The 25,389-nt window shown below is 40.5% G+C and overlaps 1 protein-coding gene across 1 annotated transcript in view; it reads left to right on the forward strand.

Annotated features, from left to right (window-relative positions):
• Positions 1 to 25,389, forward strand: part of CFAP299 (cilia and flagella associated protein 299) — a 637,244-nt gene that overhangs the window by 10,802 nt on the left and 601,053 nt on the right. The window contains exon 2 of the mRNA XM_043448481.1: positions 4,475 to 4,605. Within this exon, the coding sequence (XP_043304416.1) occupies positions 4,475 to 4,605 (131 nt within the window). The remainder of the gene's footprint in view (positions 1 to 4,474; positions 4,606 to 25,389) is intronic.

The raw sequence follows: 25,389 nt of genomic DNA on the forward strand, positions 1-25,389 counted from the left end.
CCCTTGGACTGCAAGGAGATCCAACCAGTCCATCCTAAAGGATATCAGTCCTGGATGTTCATTGGAAGACTGATGTTAAAGCTGAAACTCCAATACTTTGGCCACCTCATGCGAAGAGCTGACTCACTGGAAAAGACCCTGATGCTGGGAAAGATTGAGGGCAGGAGGAGAAGGGGATGACGGAGGATGAGATGGTTGGATGGCATCACCGACCCAATGGACATGGGTTTGGGTGGACTCCAGGAGTTGGTGATGGACAGGGAGACCTGGCATGCTGCGGTTCATGGGGTCGCAAAGAGTTGGACACGACTGAGCGACTTTCACTTCACTCACTTATATCATATACGAAAGTTGTTGAGAGTACATCCTAAGAGATCTCATCCCAAGGGAAAAAATATATATTTTTCTTTTTCTTTAATTTGGTATCTGTATGAGATAGATGTGAACTAAACTTATTGCAGTAATAATTTCATGATGTATATAAATCAAATCATTATACTATACACCTTGAACTTATATAGTGCTGTATGTCAATTATATCTCAATAAAATTTGAAGAAAAAATTACGGTGAAATAAATATTTTCTTTAGTAAAAAAAAAAAAAAGTCAAGATAACTTGTTGTTAGTAGGACTGTTAAAAAAATATTTATTTGTTTGGCTGTGCCAGGTCTTAACTGCGACACAAGGACATGTGAACTCAACAAGTTGTGGCATGTGAGCACCTAAGTTGCAGCACGTGGGATCTAGTTCCCTGACCAGGGATCGAACCTGGGCTTCCTGCAATGGGAACATGGTGTCTCAGCCACTGGACCACCAGGGAAGTCCCTTAGCAGACCTTTCCTACAAGAATTGTTAAAGTTTTTGAGGTAGAAGAAAAATCATGTTTCTGTAAGAAACTTGGATCTACACAAAATAATGAAAATCACCAGAAATGCAAATGAATGAATGAATATGTGAGTGAATAAAACTTTTATTTCTGTTTCTTTAAAGATAAGTTATTTAAAGATGATTAACCATTTAAAGTAGAGAGATGACTTGTGACTCCACCAGTTAGAACATGGTTATGGTTAAGTGGGGAAACAACTTCAACTTTCTACTTGATCTTGTCATTTGTTACAATACAAAGAAGGCTGAGCACCAAAGAATTGATGCCTTTGAACTGTGGTACTGGAGAAGACTCTTGAGAGTCCCTTGGACTGCAAGGAGATCAAACCAGTCAATCCTAAAGGAAGTCAGCACTGAATATTCATTGGAAGGACTGATGCTGAAGCTGAAGCTCCAGTACTCTGGCCACATGATGCGAACAGCTGGCTCATTGGAAAAGACCCTGATGCTCAGCAAGATTTAAGGCAGGAGGAGAAGGGGATGACCGAGGAGATGGTTGGATGGCATCACCGACTCAATGGACATGAGTTTGAGTAAGCTCCAGGAGATAGTGAAGGACAGAGAAGCCTAGCATGCTGCAGTCCATGGGATCATAAAGAGTCAGACATGATTTAGCCACTGAACAACAACATATTAGTGTCAATGAGCATGGAACTATCCAAATGATTCAGTGTGGCTCTGGTAGGGTACACAACAATGCATAATTCACTCCATATGCAAAATTAATGCTGTAGTTGGGTTGGGTTTAATTCAATCACTGTTATATGTGATGAACCATGGTTCCTTATACCTGGCTGGTCAGTTCCGTAGCACGCTGTGGTATAGAGCAGAAAGAGGTGTAGGAAAAAGAACAAGAAGAACTAGTCAATACAGCAACTTTTTAATGGTCTTTATTATATAAAATGCTCTGTTGACCACAAGCAACTTATGTTCTGCTGCTAGAAGAACCCCACAGTCTCACAGAGCTCAGCTATGAATTCTTCCCTTGAGCTCACTTTTAGTAATGTATTTAAGAAAATTTATATTCAAGTCATCTCATTTTTTGTAAATCAAACTCAAAATCTGCATCCCTTTTCTATTAAATGTTCACTCCACTAGGTGGAGGCATTTGCTCAGTTTTGTGGTTCAGAGGACAGTAGCCTGGGATAGAGTATAGTGAGCAGGGGAACAAGTCACGAAAGAAAGAACCCTGGCAAGCCCTGATGCTTTGCATTGTCTTCTCTTGGCAAATGTACCCATATTGCTACACAGGTTTCAGTATTTGCTTTTAGTGTTTAGCAAAATAAAGTAGTCAGGTTTTCCATGTTGACAGTATCTGAATTTTTTATTTTGTTTGAGTGATTTGAACTTTAGCCACTGTGGGTTGAATAGATTATTAACCATGAATTAAGTTTTCTCATTTTAATTCTGCTAGACAGGAAGTGAAGAAGAACTAAAGAGCCTCTTGATGAAAGTGAAAGAGGAGAGTGAAAAAGTTGGCTTAAAGCTCAACATTCAGAAAACTAAGATCGTGGCATCCATTGCCATCACTTCATGGTAAATAGATGGGGAAACAGTGGAAACAGTGGCTGACTTTATTTTTTTGGGCTCCAAAATCACTGCAGATGGTGATTGCAGCCATGAAATTAAAAGATGCTTCCTCCTTGGAAGGAAAGTTACGACCAACCAAGGAAAGTTACGACCAACCTAGACAGCATATTAAAAATCAGAGACATTACTTTGTCAACAAAGGTCCATCTAGTCAAGCCTATGGTTTTTCCAGTGGTCATGCATGGATGTGAGACTTGGACTATAAAGAAAGCTGAGCGCCGAAAAATTGATGCTTTTGAACTGTGGTGTTGGAGAAGACTCTTGAGAGTCCCTTGGACTGCAAGGAGATCCAACCAGTCCATCCTAAAGGAGATCAGTCTTGAATATTCATTGGAGGGAATGAAGCTGGAGGGAATGAAGTTTCAGCTGAAGCTGAAACTCCAATACTTTGGCCACCTGATGTGGAGCACTGACTCATTTGAAAAGACCCTGATGCTGGGAAAATTGAGGGCAGGAGGAGAAGGGGACAACTGAGGATGAGATGGTTGGATGGCATCACTGACTTAATGGACATGGATTTGGGTGGATTCCGGGAGTTGATGATGGACAGGGAGGCCTGGAGTGCTGTGGTTCATGGGGTCACAAAGAGTCGGACACGACTGAGCGACTGAACTGAACTGAGGCAGTTCTTGCATTCAGCAGTGATGTATTAAGTGAGGGTCTGTAACAATAAAATAAATGCTATTTTCACAATATTACAGAAGTTTTCTGCTTAATTAAGATGGTAATATAAGGGATAATGTAAAATGTTAATATACATATTGTTATATAATATGGGATTCCTAGGTGGCGCTGGTGGTAAAGAACCCGCTTGTTAATACAGGAGATGTAAGAGACATGGGTTTGGTCCCTGGCTGCAGAAGATCTCCTAAAGGAGGGCATGACAACCCACTCCAGTGTTCTTGCTGGGAAAATTCCATGGACAGAGGAGCCTGGTGGGCTAGTGTTAATAGGGTCACACAGACACAACTGAAGTGACTTAGCGTGCATGCACACGCAAGTAATACTTAAGCCTTTATATTAGTAACTTCAAGTAAAATACCACCTCTTCAATGGGGAGATGCTGCTCTTTTTTGAATATGCTATGCAAATAACAGAAATGTGTGTGACAATTTTTAAAGTAACCTGATGCGAAGAGCTGACTCATTTGAAAAGACCCTGATGCTGGAGAAGATTGAGGGCTGGAGAAGGGGACAACGGAGGATGAGATGGTTGGATGGCATCACCGACACAATGGACATGGGTTTGGGTGGACCCAGGAGTTGGTGATGGACAGGGAGGCCTGGCGTGCTGTGGTTCATGGGGTCACAAAGAGTTGGACACAACTGAGCGACTGAACTGAACTGAACTGAAATATAAAAGATCCAGAGAATTGTAGGGAAATATTTTTTTTTTTTCAGTTTGAAGCTTTTTGTGGTCATCTTGGGTTTCTACTTCTCTGTTTTTATTGGTAGCGACATTACATGGAAACAATATCCTTCTACTCAAACAGGAAATTCATCTGCTCTTTGCTTTGTATTTGAAGTTGTAATGCCCTGTGTCATCAGTTAATTGACTTCAAGGAAGTAAGTCTCTGAAGTATTGAGCTTTCTGAAAGCAACCCAGTTTTCTTTTTTGTGCAATTGCTTTTTATAAAGTCTTTCTTGTATAAATACTATTGTCTCTTAGTTTTATTGTTTTAAGGATACTTTATTAATTATCTACAGCTCTTCTCATAAATTGATTAAAAACATAACAGACTTTTGTCTTCCAATCCCTTAGAGAAAACTTAGTGTGTGATGTTATTATTATTTTTTTCCCATCCTACATCTCTGGGAAAGCGATGACAAATCAGATGTTTATAAAATTATTGTTGGAAAGAATTCTAACTTTTCATGTCTAACATATCTTGTCTCATATTTAAATAATACATTTGCTTTTTCATTTGAAACAGTTATTCAGTATACATTGATAAAATGTCTCATTCATCCACAAACCTAACAATCGATTTTCTTTTCAGGATGAAGGTCTGGCCCGCCAGTTGGTGGAGCTAGGCTACCGAGGTACTGGAGAGGTGGTGAGAAGAGAAGATTTTGAAGCAAGAAAGGCAGCTATAGAGATTGCAAGGTTGGCTGAAAGAACTCAGAAAAAGTAAGTGTCCATGTTCCAAACTGATTTTATATTACATTTTGCAGAGTCTGAAAATCCAGTTTTGTTGGCATTGTCGTAATTTAGAAGCACTAGTTGGAACCGGTAGAACTTGGATATTCTAAGCATGTGTTGTGCAGATCAGGGATTGGAGGAAGTGTTGTATGGTTGTAAGAAAGCCACAAGCAACTGTGAGCTACCAATTTAAAAAATATCGATACTGAAATATGGTCATCATACCAATAAAGTCCTATTAAAACACAATTCTATATTATTGGCTTTACACAAAAACTACGAGTGATTTTTGCCTTTGTACTTTTGAGGCCTATAAATCTTTGGCTTCATTTACATTCTCATGTTTTTGTAAACACTGATTCACTGGATTCTATTAACAATCACTGACTTTTGTTAATGTGAGTCATACCTGGTTATATGAAATGTGAATTTAATAAAATACATTAAATGTATTAGGAAAGAGATGTACATCTAAAGTGAATAAACGTAAGACAATTTGAAAAAGACTTGACAAGTAATTATCTATTTTCTTTTTAAAAGTTAATGCTAAAGTTGTAAATGTTGGAGAAGATAATTACTTAGAAATTGGTATATTATTCTTGCTGTTGTTGTTTAGTCATTAAGTTGTGCCTGACTCTTTCTGATCCCATAGACGTAGCCCGCCAGGCTCTCCTGTCCATAGGATTTCCCTAGCTATAGTTGATTCTTGTTGATGTTTGACGGAAAACAACAAAATTCGGTAAAGCAATTATCCTTCAATTAAAAAACAAGTAAAGAAAAGAATACTGTATCTTCCTGACCCAGGGATCAAACTCACATATCTTGCATTGGCGGGCAAAGTTTTTACCACTGAGCCACCAGGGAAGCCCACATTATTCTTAGGTGACATGTAAAAAATACTCAGTAATTACGAGTAGAAGTCTCCCATGGATTTGCTATAAAAATAACATTTGGTAGTGGACTGTGAATCTGTCCTGGAAATGTGCAATTTTAATGAATCTTTCCATTAAAGTAGTAGTTCTCGTACTTCAGGACCATAGAATATTGGCATTTAATATGCTGACATTCAGTAATATATGAGTCTTCTATTGCTGTCATAACACATTGCTACAAACTGAGTGGCTGAACACTACACAAATGTATTTATTTATTGTCCTGTAGGTCAGAAATCAGAGTACAGTGGCTTGGCTGGATTCTCTGCTCTCTGTATCTCAAAGTTGAAATCCTGGTGTTGACTAGACTGAGTTCTTTTCTGGAGATTCTGAGAATGAATCTGCTTCCGCACTCATTTGGGGCTTCTGTGATAGCTCGGTTGGTAAAGAATCCGCCTGCAATGCAGGAGACCCATGTTTGATTCCTGGGTCAGGAAGATCTGCTGGAGAAGGTATAGGCTACCCACTCCAGTATTCTTGGGCTTCCCCTGTGGCTTAGCTGGTAAAGCATCTACCTGCAATGCGGGAGACCTGGGTTCAATCCCTGGGTTGGGAAGATCCCCTGGAGAAGGGAAAGTCTACCCACATATGGGATGGGCCCCATATGTTTCCTCTTGCCCCATGTGGGAGTTATTTTGTTCCCTTCTCTACCCAGGTTCACTGTAGTGTTATTGGCAGCAGGGCCAGCAGAGTCTGGACACCAAACATGTCCTGTACCTATTTTGCTGAGGCTCACTTTGAAAATATGCGTGAACATCTGCCTGCCCGCCAACTGGTACTAACTTGAAAACACGTGATTCTACTATGAGATTATCTTAGCTTCTCTAATGTGTGGGTGAGCAGCCCCATGCAGGTCACAATCCTATTCTCCAGCAATCATAGACCACCCATTTCAAGAATTGCTGGCACCTAAGAGTATGTCATTTTCTTAGAATAGATAAAAGAGGCTGGTTAAAGATACTGGGAGAGAGTATTTTGCTGGAAGAAAGCACAAGGTTAAACCAAATTCCTTAGTTGTTCACTTCACAAATACTCATAGACAACCGTGCTGCCCTAGGTGTTATACTAGGTGCGGGGGCTATTATAGAAGACTTGTCAGTCCCCTGCCCTCCAGAAAATTGAGGGCTGGATAAAGAAAAGACAATGATGTTGCTGGTGGGGGTATACAATGGGAAATAGTTTGGTGGTTCTTCAAATGTTACCATATGACCCAGTAATCCCACTCCTAAGTGTATATCCAGGGAACTTAGGATATACTCCTAAGTGTATATCCAGAATACTTAGGTCCGCTTAAAAACTTATACACTGGTGTTCATAGCAGCATTATTCATAGCAGCCAGAAAGGGGCAGAAACTCCAGGACTTCTCTGGTGGTTTAGTGGTTAAAACTCTGAGCTTTCACTGCAGGGGGTATGGGTTCAATCCCTGGTCAGGGAACTAAGATCCCATATGCTGCATGGCATGAACAAAAGAGGGAAAAAAGAAAAAAAAGGGAAGCAGTCCAAATGTCCATCAACTGATGAATGGATAAAAAAATGTGGTATACATAGATAACAATGGAATATTATTCAGTCATAAAAAGGAGTGAAATATTCTTCTCTGCTATGACATGGATAAACTTTGAAAATATTAGATTTAGGAAAGGAGGCAGGTAAAAAGTTTATAAATTATATAGTCCCATTTATATAAAGTGTCCACAATTGGTAGATCCATAAGGACAAAAGTAGACTTGTGGTTGTCTTTGTCAAGGGCTGGAAGGAAGAGTGAAAGAAGAACGATTGCCAGTGGGTATGGGCTGTCTTTCTGGGGTGATAGAATGTTCTGGAATTAGATGTTGGTGATGACTGTACAGCTTTGTAACTGTACTAAGAACCATTGAATTGTGTACCTTGGAAGTTTGAATATTATGGTTTGTGAATTATATCTCAATTTAGGAAGGCAGTCACAACAGAAGGTAACATATGCTATCATAGGTCTCACAGCAACACCCTGAAGTAGTACTAAGTCAAGGTTTGAATGTGAACAGGGAAGGCTTCTTAAGGCATGTCAGCTAATTTACTTTTAAAGGGCGAGTAGGAGTCAATGAGGAAGACAAGAGTATGAAGATGGACACACATTCAGTTTGCCTCAATTCATGATAAACTTGCCTTCTTCACAAATCATCCTCTCTACCTCTTTGTCTTAACTTGTGCCTAGTCCCTTGCTAAGACGTCCCCCCAGCCCCAGTTGTACCAGCTAGAGGTCACTCATTTCCACATTTACTGGGCTGGTGGTGGTGACAGTGGTGGTGCTGGGTGGGCTCTGCCTTCTCCTAGCTCCCTCAGCCTTTGTTTCAAAGCCCTCTCTGCTTCACTATCACATAAACGTCATCTCTCATCCCGCATCCACTGAGATGCATGCCAGCTGGGTAGCTGCAAGGCAGAGACTTTTTGTAAAGGTTGGAAGGAAAGGATGGGATTAGTTTAGCTGGTGTTTACTGAGGTAGCTCCCCTCATAAGTTCTGGAGAATTTCTATCTGTAGTGAGAAGATCAGTTGATTTCCATGGGTGATAGAGAGAAAGATATTGACTGCACACAGGTTGAATATTGGATTATTGGGGTCTAGTTAATAGTTATATCTGAGTAGTTATATCTCAGCCTGAACACTGTCCTGGATGAGGTTGTAAGATTATCAGCCTCTTAGCTTTGGGCCAGTTCTTGTTTTTAGGACATGAATTAGCTCTTCTGTAAACTGCTTCTGAGATAATGACCTAATTTTTACTGAAATGCAGAATCTGAAACACAGAGGGCATAAATAGTAGCCCTGGAGGAACTGAGGATTGTACTACTTGGCTGTTGCCATCTTCTTGAGAGACTTTGTGATGGGCCTTTGGGAATTCCTATAAAGGGAGCTTGACAGGCATCTCAGATGCCGAATATATAGGGATCCCTGTGACCTTTCCTGCTGAAATAAAGAGGATATCTGTGGTGATTTGGGCTTCCCAGGTGGCTCAGTGGTGAAGAATTCACCTGTCAATGCAGAAGATGCAGGAGACCAGGGTTCGATCCCTGGTTTGGGAAGATCCCTGGAGGAGGAAGTGGAAACCCACTCCAGTATTCTTGCCTGGGAAATCCCATGGACAGAGGAGCCTGGTGGGCTACAGTCCGTGGGGTTGCAAAGAGTTGGACGTAACTGAGCACGCATGTATGCATAGTGATTTTGGAGAAGACCCTATATTCTTTTATCCTCAAGTACATAGGGGACTAAATTTAAAAAGTTGGACTAAGTCCCCAACCTTTCTTATTCCAACCAATCGTCAGCTTATCTTCTGTCCACTATTTCTGAGTGGAGTATTCTTCCTTAATTTGTTTTTAAAAATAGGAGTTGGGGGTATCTAATAATTGATAGCATACTTTTTCTGAAGATGAAGTTAGATACAAGGTCAAAATTTGTTTTATGATTCACTTTATGATCAAAAGGGAATACCATATGCTAGTGAATTAAATGAATTTCTGTAAGTTCAATGTTTTCTGCTAGTTAACATCTGATTTCTATAAAATGGTTTCACCTTTTCATTTTGTTTCAAGTAGTTTATGCTTTTAAAGTCATTCTTGTACATTTAATAGCTCTCAAACAAGAAATCTCGAGTTGTGGCTAGTCTGACATTAGCTTCTCTAGGAAACAGACAGCGGGGGTCAGAAGAGAGAAGGTTTTCTGGGGAAGTAACACCTGTGAAAGGGAAAGTGAGGAAGCAGGACTAAGCAGGGTCAGAATCTTCTTCTTCTTCTTTTTTTAAAAATATTTTTGTATTTATTTGGCTGTGCTGGGTCTTCATCGCCACATGTGGGATCTTCAGTCCTGGTTGCGGCACTCAGAATGTTTTTAGTTGTGGCATACAAACTAGTTGCAACATGTGGGGTTGAGTTCCCTGACCAGGCATCAAACCGGGGCCTCCGGCACTGGGAGTGCAGAGTCCCAGCCCCTGGACCACCCGGGAAGACCCAGGGTCAGACTTTTTTTTTTGCCAGTAAACAACTTAGTCTTTTATTTGCCCAAGGCCAGCTGTTGCAGGCATTGAGGCCCCAAGACTTCCAGAAGGGATGGGGGATGGGGGTGAGCCATCCTGCCTCCCAGGTGCTGCCTGCTCCGTCCTGCTTCCTGCAGGAGATGGGAGAGTAGATAAAGTGTACCCTTGCACCATCAAGTATCTCCTCAATTTTGTGTGTGTGTAAGTTGCTCAGTTGTGTCTATCTCCATGACCTCATGGACTGTAGCCCACCAGGTTCCTCTGTCCAAGGGATTCTCCAGGCAAGAGTACTGGAGGGTCAGACTCTTGAACCAAAGTTACAAAGACTCTCCCAGCACCTCAGAAAGCTCCAGAGGAAAGGCTGTTTGTTAAAGTTTGGGTGAAACATTCAGGCACTTAGTACCTCTTTTGCGTCTAGTCATTGCTTGAGGATTGCCTTCCAAATGTGATCTCAGCTTGAAACTGAGGCAGACCCCAGAAGGGTTAACAGCTGGAGGCTGTCCTTGCAGCATCTTCCCACAGCCAGGCAGTGAGGCCTTTTTCCAAGGGTATCTGAGTGCTGTGTCCCCATGCCTGCTACAGTTAACCCCATGTGACGCATGGATCCATTTTATACTTGCAGGGAGCAGCTCTTCCACAGCACCAAGGGCCTTTCTCCCAGACAGGTCATTCAGAAGAGGAGAGTTAGTGGGATGAGCTACAGTCCCCAGCACTGCTGTTGGTTTGGGGGCCAGAGGTGGTTCTCATCATCTCCTTCTTCTACTGTTCATCCTGTATCCTCTGTCTTCAGCTGTCACCTCTGTTAGTCTCAACGATAAGATGATGGAGGCCATGGTAATCCTACTGTCCTCACGTTGAAGTTGCTAAATTTCTCATCCTCATTTAAAATTCTATTAGGAAGTACCAAAAGGTACTTGGGAGGGCCACTCAAGTTTGTCGCTTGTTACTCTCTACCCCCACTCTGTAACAGCAGTCCCATCTCCCTTGCCAATCAGCAAGAGTAACTCTTCACAAGACAGTGTCTCTGCATCTTGTTTGCTGGGACCTGGGCACAAGAAGCTTACGAGCATTCACACGGAAGTCAGAGTTTGTAGTTCAGTGACGTACTTGCTGTTTTTCCTGGTAAGACTGTTCTCAAAGACGGCACCCTGTCCTTGAACAGTATTGCCTCTTAGCTGGAGATTCAGCTGTACCTCCTGTGGGCTATTCCAACAGTTTTAGGCTGACAACTTCTGATGGGGCACGAAGTGACTAGGCCAGAGGATCCCATGATTATGAGCTCTCTCTCAGACCTTTTTTTGTTGTACAGTGGGTTTCCTGGTTGGGGTGCTCTGTTGTATTGGATTTCATGCCTGTGGATTAGGTATTTTGTAGGCACCCAGATAGTGGTGCCAACTAAGGTCAGGTAGGCAGCAAAAAGCACATTCATATCTGGAACAGGTAGGTGTTCCCATGGGAGTAAATTGTTGTCCCTTCAGGGACAAAAAGGAGCCAGCATAGTCAATCTGTCAACAAGAGTTCATTGATCTCCTCGAGGACTAACGGCCCCCGAGAGACTCAACATTGGTCTCTTTTGCTGGGAAAATTGGACCCGGAGGAGCAGAGTAGCTGGATCCGCCTTAGTGAGTGGAGTCTGCTGTTGGGTCCTTGATCTGTTGTACTTTGTGGATGTGTCTACCATACTGGTGTTGAGAAGACTGCTGACAAGGCTGAGTGACATCAACTGGCTGAGCCCTTTTGTCTGTTTGGTTGTTTAGTGCATCATTTTTGATGGGTGTTATAAAAATCTTCACACTTGTACTCATTACCCTATGTCCATCCATGTGACTCCACCTCAGATATTCTTAGTTTCCACCTTTTTTCTTCCGAGTTTCCTGCCCAGCCAGTTAGCCCATTCACCATTGCCCATGAGTCTTTTCTAATTTTTGGACATTTGTTTTTCCTTCCTTCTACACAGAGTGGATGATCAGGGACTTCTTTGGCAGCCCAGTGGTTGAGACTCCATGCTTCCACTGCAGGGGGTGTGGGTTTGATCCCTGCTCAAGGAACTAGGATCCCACATGCTGGGCAATCAAAAAACAAATAAACAAATAACAGAAACAAAGTAGATGATCAGATGTGTCACCGAAAATTCTGCCTATTGGGAAAAATTTTCTTTCTCACTGTAATTTACAGACATTCCTAGATTTTATGGGTAGAATTGCATTCTCCAGCAAAGGTTTGTTGAAATCCTAACCCCCAGTACCACCAGTACCACAGCAGGTGACCTTATTTGGGAATAAGATCATTGCAGATATAACCGGTCATTTTTGTTCAGTCACTCTCTTGTGTCTGACTGTTTGTGACCCCATAGACTGCAGCATACCAGGCCCCTCTGTCCTTCATTATCTCCCAGAGTTTGCTCAAATTCATGTCCATTGAGTTGGTGATGCTATCTAACCATCTTATCCTCTGCCGTCCCCTTCTCCTCTTGCCTTCAATCTTTCCCAGCATCAGGGTCTTTTCCAATAAGTCAGCTCTTCACATCAGGTGACCAAATTATTGGAATTTCAGCTTCAGTGTTAGTCCTTCCAATGAATATTCAGGACTGATTTCCTTTAGGATTGACTGGTTTGATCTCTTTGCTGTTCAAGTGACTCTCAAGTCTTCTCCAGCACCACAATTCAAAAGCATTAATTCTTCAGCACTCACTTCTTGATGTCTCATATCAGCACGTTACTACTAGAAAAATTAAAGCTTCAACTATATGGGTTTCCCTGATAGCCAGTTGGTAAAGAATCTGTCTGCAGTGGGGGAGACCCTGGTTTGATTCCTGGGTTGGGAAGATCCGCTGGAGACGGGATAGGCTACCCGCTCTAGTATTCTTGGGCTTCCCTTGTGACTCAGCTGGTAAAGAATCTGCCTGCAATGTGGGAGACCTGGGTTTGATCCCTGAGTTGGGAAGGTCCCCTGGGGAAGGGAAAGGCTATCCACTCCAGTATTCTGGCCTGGAGAATTCCATGAACTGTATTGTCCATGGGGTTGCAAAGAGTTGGACGTGACTCAGCGACTTTCACTTTCACTTTGACTATATGGACCTTTGTAGGCAAACTGATGTCTCTACTTTTTCATACACTGTCTAGGTTTGTCATAGTTTGCCTTCCAAGGAGGAAGCATCTTTTAATTTTATGGCTGGAGTCACTGTCCTCAGTGATTTTGGAGCCTAAGAAAATAAAATCATAATCAGTTAAGATAAGTTCATATTGAAATTGGTTGGGCCCCTAATCCAGTATGACTGGTGTCCTTATAAGAAGATGGCCATGTGAAGAACCTGCCTGCAATGCAGGAGACCCCAGTTCGATTCCTGGGTAGGGAAGATCCACTGGAGAATGGACAGGCTACCCACTCCAGTATTCTGGCTTGGAGAATTCCATGGAGTCAGACACGACTGAGAGACTTTCACTTCACTTTCATGTGAAGACAGATACCCAGGGAAAATGCCATGTGACAATTAAGGATTCAAGTGATTACAAACCAAGAAATGGCAAAGATTTCCAGCAAGCCACCAAAAACTTTGAAAGGCAAGGAAAGATTCCCTTAAAGTTTCCAGAGTAAGCATGACCCTGCTGATACATCTTGATGTTTGGATTTTAGCTTCTGGGTCTATGAAGGTGATCGATTTCTGTTGTTTTAAGCCACCCAGTTTGCAATGCTTTGTTGTAGTAGCCCTAGACACTACTACACCAAGGGAGTCTTTATCTTGAAAAGCTTTGAAGTGGCAGATACCCCCAGTTTTTAGGATTTACTCTGTCCTCCGGAGTGCATGTGTCTTATAAAAAGTATGTGATGGTTGCCTCTTGTTCATTCTTTCAATCACTGTGGTGTCACTGGTGGAATTAATCAATGTTATGTTCTGTGAAATGTCCAGTTGGCCCAGATTCCATTGTGAAAGGGGATAGTTACCATAGCCCTGAGGTAAAACTGTGAATGAGTATTGTTGTTGTGCTCGGGCCTGGTGCACTGGGAAGACCCAGAGGAATCGGGTGGAGAGGGAGGTAGGAGGGGGGATCGGGATGGGGAATACATGTAAATCCATGGCTGATTCATGTCAATGTATGACAAAAACCACTACAATATTGTAAAGTAATTAGCCTCCAACTAATAAAAATAAATGAAAAAAAAAATCCCATAAAAAAAAGGACTTACTCACCAAATCAATAGCTATATGCCATATATCTGAAGTCATAATTTGTTCTAGCAACTAGCACAACAAATGCAATCAATACTATGACTTGAATGGGCTTGTGGTAGTCTACAGTCATTTTCCAGGATCCAGGTTTGGGATTGTGCCAGTTGCTAAGTATGACAGTCTGAATTAGACATTTGGATCAATGATCCCTGGGTACATCAGTAAACACAGTGGACCTGTTGTAAACTGACCCTTTGGTCAAATGGCCAGGATTCCATCTGTTATCTCCTCCCCATATGCCTTCACTCTAATAGTGGGACCATGAAGATGCTTTGGATCTCCAGATACCAATCTCAACTATGACCCTGCACCCAATAGTCTACCAGCTGTCTGGGTATTCTCCTTTCCTTCGTGTCTATTAATGTAAGTAAATGGTTGAAGATCCCTTTGGCAAAGAACAGAGGGACTCATTGCAACAGATACTTGATATTGGGTTACAGGTCCATTCCTCTAGGACAGGGTAACTTCTTCAGTCAGCAGGTTCCTAGTCTGATCACTGGCTCAGGTATGGATATTGGGCAAGACATCCTAACTTCCTACTGTGATGCCTTCCTTCAACCTCAGATAATCAGCTTTGATTTCTTATTGTGATACAAAATGAGTAGTACCTTTGTTAACGGAGCATCTGTTTTGCCCTAAGGGATGACATGTTCAATACACCAACTGCATGATTTTCTCCATGTGAGGGTCCTAAGCAGCCACTCTGAGCTTGTTGATCAAGTCCCTGGTTTAAGCTCCTTGTCTGAGTCTGCAAATTATGATATTGATAAATGCTCAGTATTAACTAGCTGGATATTATAACATCACTGAGATTACACTCTCAATTTTTCCTCCTTTGCTCTCTCCTTCCCTCTGCCTCTCTTTCACTTTTTTTCCTTCTACCAATCTTGCCCTCCCTCCCTCTCTCTCCAACAAGTAAGTGATTATAGACGGTGTTGATCTTTTTAGGAACGTCATGTCTATTTATACCTGTCTATCAGCACATGTATCCATATTATTTTACTTTCAGTTCAGTTCATTCACTCAGTCGTGTCCAACTCTTTGTGACCCCATGGACTGCAGCACACCAGGCCTCCCTGTCCATTGCCAACTCCCAGAGTTTACTCAAACTCATGTCCATTGAGTCAGTGATGCCATCCAGCCATCTCATCCTTTGTCAGCCCCTTCTCCTCCTGCCTTCAATCTTTCCCTGCATCAGGGTCTTTTCAAATGAGTCAGTATTGGAGTTTCAGCTTCAGCATCAGTCCTTCCAATGAATATTCAGGACTGATCTCCTTTAGGATGGACTGGTTGGATCTCCTTGCAGTCCAAGGGACTCTCAAGAGTCTTTTCCAACACCACAGTTCAAAAGCATCAATTCTTCAGTGCTCAGTTTTCTTTATAGTCCAACTCTCACATCCATATATGACTACTGGAAAAATCATAGCTTTGACTAGATGGACCTTTGCTGGCAAAGTAATGTCTCTGCTTTTTAGTATGCTGTCTAGGTTGGTCATAAGTTTTCTTCCAAGGAGCAAGCGTCTTTTAATTTCATGGCTGAGTACTTTTGTAAGCATGTTCGTAAGTGCAATTAATTTCTAGCTCAGAGAGTAAATGGACCCATTGCTTAGATGAATTGATTCTTTTTGTATTTGACAGGTTATTAATATTGCCACATTTATAGATCTTAGCCTCTCTGAGCTTAAATTTAATCTACAAAAAGTCACAGAAAAATCTATGTAGACACAACCCAGTGTTGGTGATAATAATATCATCAGCTAATGATTAATCAAAAGACAGATAAAATTCACATGTTTAGAAAAGTTACACCCCTTTTCTTCAGAAGATTATTTAGATTTCTTTTTCTTTCTTTAAAAAATATTTTAAAATTTTTAATTGAAGGATAATTGTTTTACAGAATTTCATTGTTTTCTGTTTCTTTTTCTTAATTTAGCTTTCGGTTTAAATTTTGATGATTCATTCAGTACTCATTCATAGTCCCTTTATAGGCAATTCAAGAAAGTCTTCTCAGATTCACCTTACTTAATTGACTTCTTCTGATGCCTTTAATAGCAATTTGGAATTATCAATTGCTTCAAATATTCCCTACCTTTGACTTTTATTACCTTTAACCTTCCATTTTCTTCTGTGTTTGCTATTAACTTTGCTGTATCTTCTCCTTTCTCACTAATTTGGATCTCTCCCGAAGGACAGTTCTTTTTTTTTTTTCCACTCTTTTTATTCAACTGTTTTCATCTCAAACACTTTAACGTTTCCAGTTTCCTAAACCAGATCTCTAGTCCTGACATCTTTCCTGGGCTTTTAGTTCCATGTTTCTTTTTAAATAACTGTGCTGTTAAACCAATACCAAAATACCAAAAAGTCTTACTATTGTTCCTTTAGAGATCCACTCCCCATACAAAGATTCCGTTTTTAAGTACTGGTAATACCATTTTAGAAAACTTTATAAGCACTGTATTTTGCAATATTTTCAAAAGACTACTTGTGAGCAATTCTAAAAGACGATTAACACTGGATTTCTGTCGAGTCCTTTGTTCAGATTTGTTCCTACCTTCATATATTTTTCACTCTTCTTACATCTTGCTGATCCAATGTTTCTTCAGATTGACTTAGTTTATTACAGTATCACATGATTGCTTAATCTCCACTTTCTTTATCATCTAATACTATGCTGCCCAATCACATGTCTATGAAACAGCCTTCAAAACATTTTCTTTCCTCCCATCCCTTCCTCTTTCCATTCTTTCTTCTTTAGAGCTTGTGCTCCTGCTCAGTTGCTCAGTCATGTCTGACTTTTTGTGACCCTGTGGACTGTAGCTCTCCAGGCTTCTCTGTCATGGGATTTCCCAGGCAGGAATACAGGGTGGGTTGCTGTTTCCTCCTCCATGGAAATCTTCCTGACTCAGGGATCCAAGCCACGGCTCCTGCATCTCTGCATTGGAGGTGGGTTCTTTATCACTGTGCCACCTTGGAAGCCCCCTTTTTCTATCTATCAACATCTGAATTTTCATCCCTACGAAAGAATATTAGGTGGCTTGCAAGAGAAATAGGAATATCTCATAGCAACAAGACTTTAAAAGGTAGAAGGTAAAGTAAAGGTGGAAGAAAATGACCTTAACCTCAGCAATGAAGCTGAAGTTGAGGTTAGTGCCCAAAATGTATGCCAAATTTGGGAAGGTAATTCAAAGAGGAAAATATTTACATTACATAATTCATTATGTCCACTTGGAATAACAAAACTATTAAGAAGTGTAGATATTCCTGGTTCTAAGAGCTGTAGGGGGAGAAAAATTTTCCTTGACCATCTTAGAGTCTCTGAATGGGTTTGAAAATTAAACGGACAAGCACATTAACAGGAGAAAAGGATACAAATGTATTTAATATAAGGAGCCTTCAAGAGGAAATAAAAACCTAAAGAAACAGACCTGAGTAGTTTGTACTAGGTTTGATGAAGAGTGGGCAGTTGTCAAGGAATATGATACGTTAAGGAGTATGAGATAATTACAGTAAACTGGAGAAACGTCACAAGGCTTGTTTGTTAGGATTCTTCTTGGCACTTCTTTGTCCTCAGAGATGCAGGGATTTTTCAGTATCCACAAATCAATTAGTATGATATACCACATTAACAAATTAAAGAGCAGAAACCACATGATCATCTCAATAGATATAGAAAAAGCTTTTGACAAAATTCAACATCCATTATGGTAAACTCTCCAGAAACAACACTGTAAATCAACTGTATTTCAGTAAAACTTAAAAAAAATACCAAAGTATTTGTTTCAGAAAGCAAAGCTATGTCATGCCTAAGTCTCTTTCATTTAAGGATGTCAGAAACACAGAGTTTAGTTGATTTTGCTCTTCTTTTCAGTCCTTGATGTTTCCTAGGGTAGGTATATAAGGAGAAAGAGGAATGTGATTGGAAATGGAGGATAAAGTAGGAAAATGTTAAATTTTTTTTTCATTAGAGAGGAGCCTAGCAAGGACTCATGGAAAATAAGTAAACAAAGCAATAGATATTTTCCACAGTGCTATATATATTGCTCTCAAGTCTTTCAGCATATTTGATTAACTAATTTGCTTAGCTGACAAATTATTTTTCTTATTTGTTTTAGTTTTTATCTGATGGGAAAATTCCTTTTAACCATCAAAGAGAAGGATGGTTTGATCTAGGAGAAGGATGGCAGAACCCCACTACAAGGGTCCTTTGATCTACTTAGAAATGTTTATTTCTAGTAATCAATGCATAATAAGGAGGGGTGTTAGAAGAGGGATAAACTGGGTTTCTTCCAGTTTCTTATGGAGTCAGTTCATTACATTATAAACACCCCTGTTTGCCTCAAACACATTTTCAAGGGTAATTGTAAGCATCCATTTAGAAAATAAAATATGTTTTATATGTATACATATATATATATATATAAGCATTTCATGCATAATATTCAGATAATTTAAAAATTTTATACTGTGAATTTTATTAGCAACAGTATTAATTTTATAGATGAGTAATAAGCATTAAGTCTTTCAAGTGCGCAGAATCTTGCTAGTAGAATTATTCCAATCAAGATGATTAAAAGTGATCTTTTTTAAATTCAAATGTTGAAACAATTTCCAGATGTGAACTGATTTCTTGATTTGACACAACTTATATGTTCTAAAAAAACACAAATTTCTTTTAAACCAGAGGGGTTTTTGTCTGTTTTTGCCATAACAGTAAATGATTGTATGGCACATCCTTGAAACAAATTATTGTAGAACTACTAGATTTTTAGCACTAAAATTTAATTTCTGTAATGGTTAAGTTGATATTATGACTTATAAATTTTGTACTTGATTTAGTTTATATATTCTCTTTTTATTTACATCTATATGTAGATATATCCATATATCACAGATCAATGATATATACATACATGGGCTTCCCAGTTGGCACTAGTGGTAACCCACCTGTCAGTGCAGGAGACATAAGAGACGTGGGTTTGATCCCTGGCTTGGGTAGATCCTGTGGAGGAGGGCATGGCAACCCATTCCAGTATTTCTCCCATGGACAGAGGAGCCTGGCAGGCTGCAGTCTGTAGGGCTGCACAGAATTGGATACAACTGAGGTGAGCTGGCACGTGTGTGCACATATGTGCACACACACACGTGTGCCCACACACACATACATGTGTATTTAGAAGCAAACTTTCATGGAAGTGCATCATCTGCCAGTACAGTGATCTGTGTATATTTTCTGTATAACACAATAATAACAATTAGTCGTATCGTAAGTATCATTTGCTGATATCTGCCAAGGACTGTAGAGCATTTTATGTGTTTTAACTTAGTTAATGTTCACAACTGTCTTCGTGGATATAAGTATAATTATCTCCATTTTGCAGTGGAAAAACTCAGTACATAGAGTTTACAAACAAGTTCAAACAGCCATTAAGAGGCAGATGTGGGGGAAAGCTCAAGCAGCCTGGTGTTAGAACCTGGATTCTTACACTCTGAATTCTACACTCTCTTACCTCATATAATGAAATGTGTCATTAAATGCCATATCCTCAGAACACAGCCCCTTCCTCATACATTGTTCTCTGTATTCTCAATCTGTATGTGTTATGACTGAGGTAATATTAGAGTGAAATCATAAGCACCAGTACCACTTGATAATATTGAATTGGGAAAGGAAGTCACGAAATGCACGTTTATCTTTATCAGAATCCAAGTAACTTGTCTCATTCACTTTAAGTAACACATTGGGCAATAGAGTTTTTTGATGACTAAACCTTCATGTCCTTAATATGTTTACTTTAACACAATATTAAGTCAGTTCTGAAAAGGTGCAGGTGTGTTTGGGTAGCTTTTCTCTCTAAGTAGTGAATTTTAACATTAGCAATAATGTTTTTGCACCTGGATTTGGACTGCGATAACAGACTTTCTCAGCCTGAGAATAAATTTGGACTCCTTTAAAACTTTTTTCCTCCTCTGATTTAAAAATACTTTAAACCTAAATAATTTTGGATAACCCCACAGCAATAAATAAAATTTGTTTACTTAGGTGCAACAAAATATTTCCTTGTAACAGGGATTGTTTCTACTTGTAATAAGTTTATAATCTTTAAGCAAAAGGGGCTAGATTCAACGCAGTCATTTGTTTGTGGAGTCCAAGACTGTTATGCACAGGCTTAAAATGATTCTGCTCTTTTGAATCCTTTTCCTCTTTTACTTCAGTATTAACTGGTAGTTCTGATTTGTTTCTTTTGTGAACATGAAAGCTTGTTCCAGATGTAGAATCTGCAATGGTCCTTCTTTTTGTTTGGAAAACACTTCTGCCTGATTGATCATTATGTGGTTGGTTTCCTTTTGCCGTTCAGATCACAGTCCATATCTCCATATCTCCATAGAGACACCCCAGGCTTTAGCCATACAGTCGCTCACTTCAACACTGCTGTTTTATTCTCCTGTGAGGTCAGAAACTTCATAGATTTTGTTTGTGTTGATTGATATATGCAGTATTATTATTATTTTTTTTTTGCATTTCTTTTTCTTGGGGATGGTCTTGATCCCTGCCTCCTGGACAATGTTGTGAACCTCTGTCCATAGTTCATCAGGCACTCTGTCTATCAGATCTAGTCCCTTAAATCTATTTCTCACTTCCACTGTATAATCAAAAGGGATTTGATTTAGGTCATACCTTAATGGTCTAGTGGTTTTCTCCACTTTCTTCAATTTCAGTCTGAATTTGGCAATAAGGAGTTCATGATCTGAGCCACAGTCAGCTCCTGGTCTTGTTTTTGCTGACTGTATAGAGCTTCTCCATCTTTGGCTGCAAAGAATATAATCAATCTGATTTCGGTGTTGACCATCCAGTGATGTCCATGTGTAGAGTTTTCTCTTGTGTTGTTGGAAGAGGGTGTTTGCTATGACCAGTGCATTCTCTTGGCAAAACTCTGTTAGCCTTTGCCCTGCTTCATTCTATACTCCAAGGCCAAATTTGCCTGTTACTCCAGGTGCTTCTTGACTTCTACTTTTGCATTCCAGTCCCCTGTAATGAAAAGGACATCTTTTTTGGGTGTTAGTTCTGAAAGGTCCTGTAGGTGTTCAAAAACCATTCAGCTTCAGCTTCTTCAGTGTTACTGGTTGGGGCATAGACTTGGATTACCATGATATTGAATGGTTTGCCTTGGAAACAAACAGAGATCATTCTGTTGTTTTTGAGATTGCATCCAAGTACTGCATTTCAGACTCTTGTTGACTATGATGGCTACTCCGTTTCATCCAAGGGATTCCTGCCCACATAGATATAATGGTCATTTGAGTTAAATTCACCCATTCCAGTCCATCTTAGTTCGCTGATTCCTAGAATGTTGACATTCACTCTTGCCATCTCCTGTTTGACCACTTCCAGTTTGCCTTGATTCATGGACCTAACATTCCAGGTTCCTATGCGATATTGCTCTTTACAGCATCAGACCTTGCTTCTATCACCAGTCACATCCACAACTGGGTGTTGTTATTGCTTTGGCTCCATCCCATCATTCTTTCTGGAGCTATTTCTCCACTGATCTCCAGTAGCTTATTGGGCACCTACCAACCTGGGGAGTTCATCTTTCAGTGTCCTATCTTTTTGCCCTTTCATACTGCTCATGGGGTTCTCAAGGCAAGAATACTGAAGTGGTTTGCCATTCCCTTCTCCAGTGGACCACATTCTGTCAGACCTCTCCGCCATGACCCGTCCATCTTGGGAGGCCCCACACGGCATGGCTTAGTTTCACTGAGTTAGACAAGGCTGTGGCCCATGTGATCAGATTGGCTAGTTGTCTGTGATTGTGGTTTCAGTCTGTCTGCCCTCTGATGCTCTCTCTCAGCACCTACTGCCTTACTTGCGTCTCTCTTACCTTGGACGTGGGGTATCTCTTCACGGCTGCTCAAGCAAAGTGCAGCCAGTGCTCCTGACCTTGGACATGGGGTAGCTCCTCCTGGCCGCCACTCCTGACCTTGGATATGGGGTAGCTGCTCCCTGCCCCTGTGCTAGGCAGCTGCCGCCCCTGCGCTGCTGGATGCAAAAGGGCAAAATGGCTGTCTGAGGAGACCTTACAAATAGCTGTGAAAAGAAGAGAAGTGAAAAGCAAAGGAGAAAAGGAAAAATATACCCATTTGAATGCAGAGTTCCAAAGAATAGCAAGGAGAGATAAGAAAGCCTTCCTCAGCGATCAATGCAAAGAAATAGAGGAAAACAATAGAATGGGAAAGACTAGAGATCTCTTCAAGAAAATTAGAGATACAAAGGGGACATTTCATGCAAAGATGGCCTGAATAAAGGACAGAAATAGTATGGACCAAACAGAAGCAGAAGATATTAAGAAGAGGTGGCAAGAATACACAGAAGAGCTGTAAAATGAAGATCTTCATGACCGAGATAATCACGATGGTGTGATCACTCACCACCTAGAGCCAGACATCATGGAATGTGAAGTCAAGTGGGCCTTAGGAAGCATCACTATGAACAAAGCTAGTGGAGGTGATGGAATTCCAGTTGCGCTATTTCAAATCCTAAAAGATGATGCCATGAAAGTGCTGCACTCAATGTGTCAGCAAATTTGGAAAACTCATCAGTGGCCACAGGACTGGAAAAGGTCAGTTTAAATTCCAGTCCCAAAAAGGAAATGCCAAAGAATGCTCAAACTACTGCACAATTGCACTCATCTCACATGCTAGTAAAGCAATGCTCAAAATTCTGCAAGCCAGGCTTAAGCAATACATGAACAGTGAACTTCCAGATGTTCAAGCTGGTTTTAGAAAAGGCAAAGGAACTAGAGATCAAATTGCCAACATTCGCTGGATCATTGAAGAAGAGTTGCAGAAAAACATCTATTTCTGCTTTATTGACTATACCAAAACCTTTGACTGCGTGGATCACAACACACTGTGGAAAATTCTTCAAGAGATAGGAATACCAAACCACCTGACCTGTCTCTTGAGAAACCTATATGCAGATCAGGAAGCAACAGTTAGAACTGGACATGGAACAACAGACTGGTTACAAATAGGAAAAGGATTACATTGAGGCTGTATATTGTCACCCTGCTTATTTAACTTCTATGCAGAGTACATCATGAGAAACGAGAAACGCTGAGCTGGACGAAGCACAAGCTGGAATCAAGATTGCCGGGAGAAATATCAATAATCTCAGTATGCATATGACACCACCCTTATGGCAGAAAATGAAGAAGAACTAAAGAGCCCCTTGATGAAGGTGAAAGAGGAGAGTGAAAAAAATTGGCTTAAAGCTCAACATTCAGAAAACTAAGATCATGACATCTGGTCCCATCACTTCATGGGAAATAGATGGGGAAACAGTGGAAACAGTGGCTGACTTTATGTTTTTGGTCTCCTAAATCACTGCAGATGGTGGATGCAACCATGAAATTAAAAGATGCTTACTCCTTGGAAGAAAAGTTATGACCAACCTAGACAGCATATTAAAAAGCAGAGGCATTACTTTGTCAACAAAGGTCCATCTAGTCAGACTATGGTTTTTCCAGTAGTCATGTATGGTTGTGAGTGTTGGCCTATAAAGAAAGCTGAGCGCCAAAAAATTGATGCTTTTGAACTGTGGTGTTGGAGAAGACTCTTGAGTGTCCCTTGGACTGCAACCAGATCCAACCAGTCCATCCTAAAGGAGATCAGTCCTGGGTGTTCATTGGAAGGACTGATACTGAAGCTGAAACTCCAATACTTTGGCCACCTTATGTGAAGTGCTGACTCATTGGACAAGACCCTGATGCTGGGAAAGATTGAGGGCAGGAGGAGAAGGGGATGACAGAAGATGAGATGGTTGGATGGCATCACCGACTCAATAGACATGAGTTTGGGTAAACTCCGGGAATTGGTGATGGACAGAGAGGCCTGGCGTGTTGTGGTTCATGGGATCACAGAGAGTTGGACACGACTGAGTGACTGAACTGAACTGAACTGATATGCAGTATTTTTCCTCAGCCACCTGTAAGTTCTGTATGAGCAAGTGTCTTTCTTTTGCTCGCCACTGTCTCACCAAAGTCAGCTATACTGCCTGATGAAAGCAGATTCTCAGCTGCTGGTTGAGTAAGTGACTTTGTGATTCAGGAGTTGCGAGCGCCAGGCGCTGGATGTGTTTTGGACAAGGTAACAGTAAAATGGGCTTCCCAGGTGGATCAGTGGTCAAGAATCCACCTGCAGTGCAGGAGACGTGGATTCAATCCCTGGGCCAGGAAGATCCCCTGGAGAAGGAAATAGCAACCCACTCCAGTATTCTTACCTGGAAAATCCCATGGACAGAGGAGCCTGGTGGGCTACAGTCCATGGGGTCACAAAAGAGTCAGGTGTGATTCAGAGACTAAACAACAACAGTAAAATGGTTTGTCATTCAATTTGTAACACTAATGTTTGTCTAATATGGACAGTGAAGTCCCAGATATGGCACCCATAGCTTTGCGACATAGTCCAGCAACTTAACCCATGTACTTGAACCCACATTGTTAAAAAAAATTCCCATTACAAAACCTATACCTACATATATCTTTTAAAACTTTACTTCTGTGTGCAACTATGTACTTAGGCAAATTGCTTATAAATTAGATTCCAAGGCAGTGACAATAATTAACAAGTCAATTGTCAAGTAGCAACTACATATATAACATATATAGTATATAAATATATGTAATATATATTTTATATCTGCTGTATAAATACACATTATGTAAAGTTTTCCATTTTAACCATTTTAAAGTGTACAGTTCAGTAAAGTATATTCACATTATTGTACAACCAGTCTTCAGAACTTTTTGGTCTTGCAGAACTGAAACTATATACTTGTCAAACAAAATTCACGCTTTCTCCCCCTCCCCCAGCCTTGGCAACCACCATTTTCCTTTCTATCTGTACTGAATTTGACTACTCTAAGATATCACATATAAATGGAATCATACAATATTGTCTATTTTATGACTGGCTTGTTTCCTTTAACATAATGTTCTCCAGGGTTCATTCACATTGTAGCATGTCTCAGAATTTCCTTTGTGATTTTCTGAAGAGTATATTATTATTATTATTTTTAAAGTCCTTTTCCAACTCCTGAAACAGTATTAATTATATCCTGGATATAGTTATTTAGCCTTGACAATAATTATTAATATCAACTCATATGGTTTTTTAATTAGTTGATCAAAAACTACAGAATTATGAGTGATATTTTTATTGTACCTACCCATCAGGATATGCCATGTCTTTTTTTTTTAATAGGTAAGAAGTGGATTTATTTAGAGAAACATACTCCACAGACAGAGTGTGGGCCATCTCAGAAGGTGAAAGTGGCCCAGAAATAGGGCATGGTTAGTTTTTTATGGACTGATTTCATAGGCTGATGAATGGGAGGATTATGCCAACTATTCTGTGGAAGGGGCAGAGATGTCCATGAATTGGGTCATTGCCCATTGTTTGGTCCTTGATGGTCAGCCTCAGAGCTGTCATGGCAGCTTTGAGTGTGTCGTTTAGTTTGCTGACGTGTTACTGTTGTTGTTCAGTCATTAAATCCTGTCCGGCTCTTTGTGACCCCTTGGACGGCAGCACTCCAAGCTTCTCTGACC

The sequence above is a fragment of the Cervus canadensis genome, chromosome 26 (genome assembly GCF_019320065.1).
Source record: "Cervus canadensis isolate Bull #8, Minnesota chromosome 26, ASM1932006v1, whole genome shotgun sequence".
Lineage (NCBI taxonomy): Eukaryota > Metazoa > Chordata > Mammalia > Artiodactyla > Cervidae > Cervus > Cervus canadensis.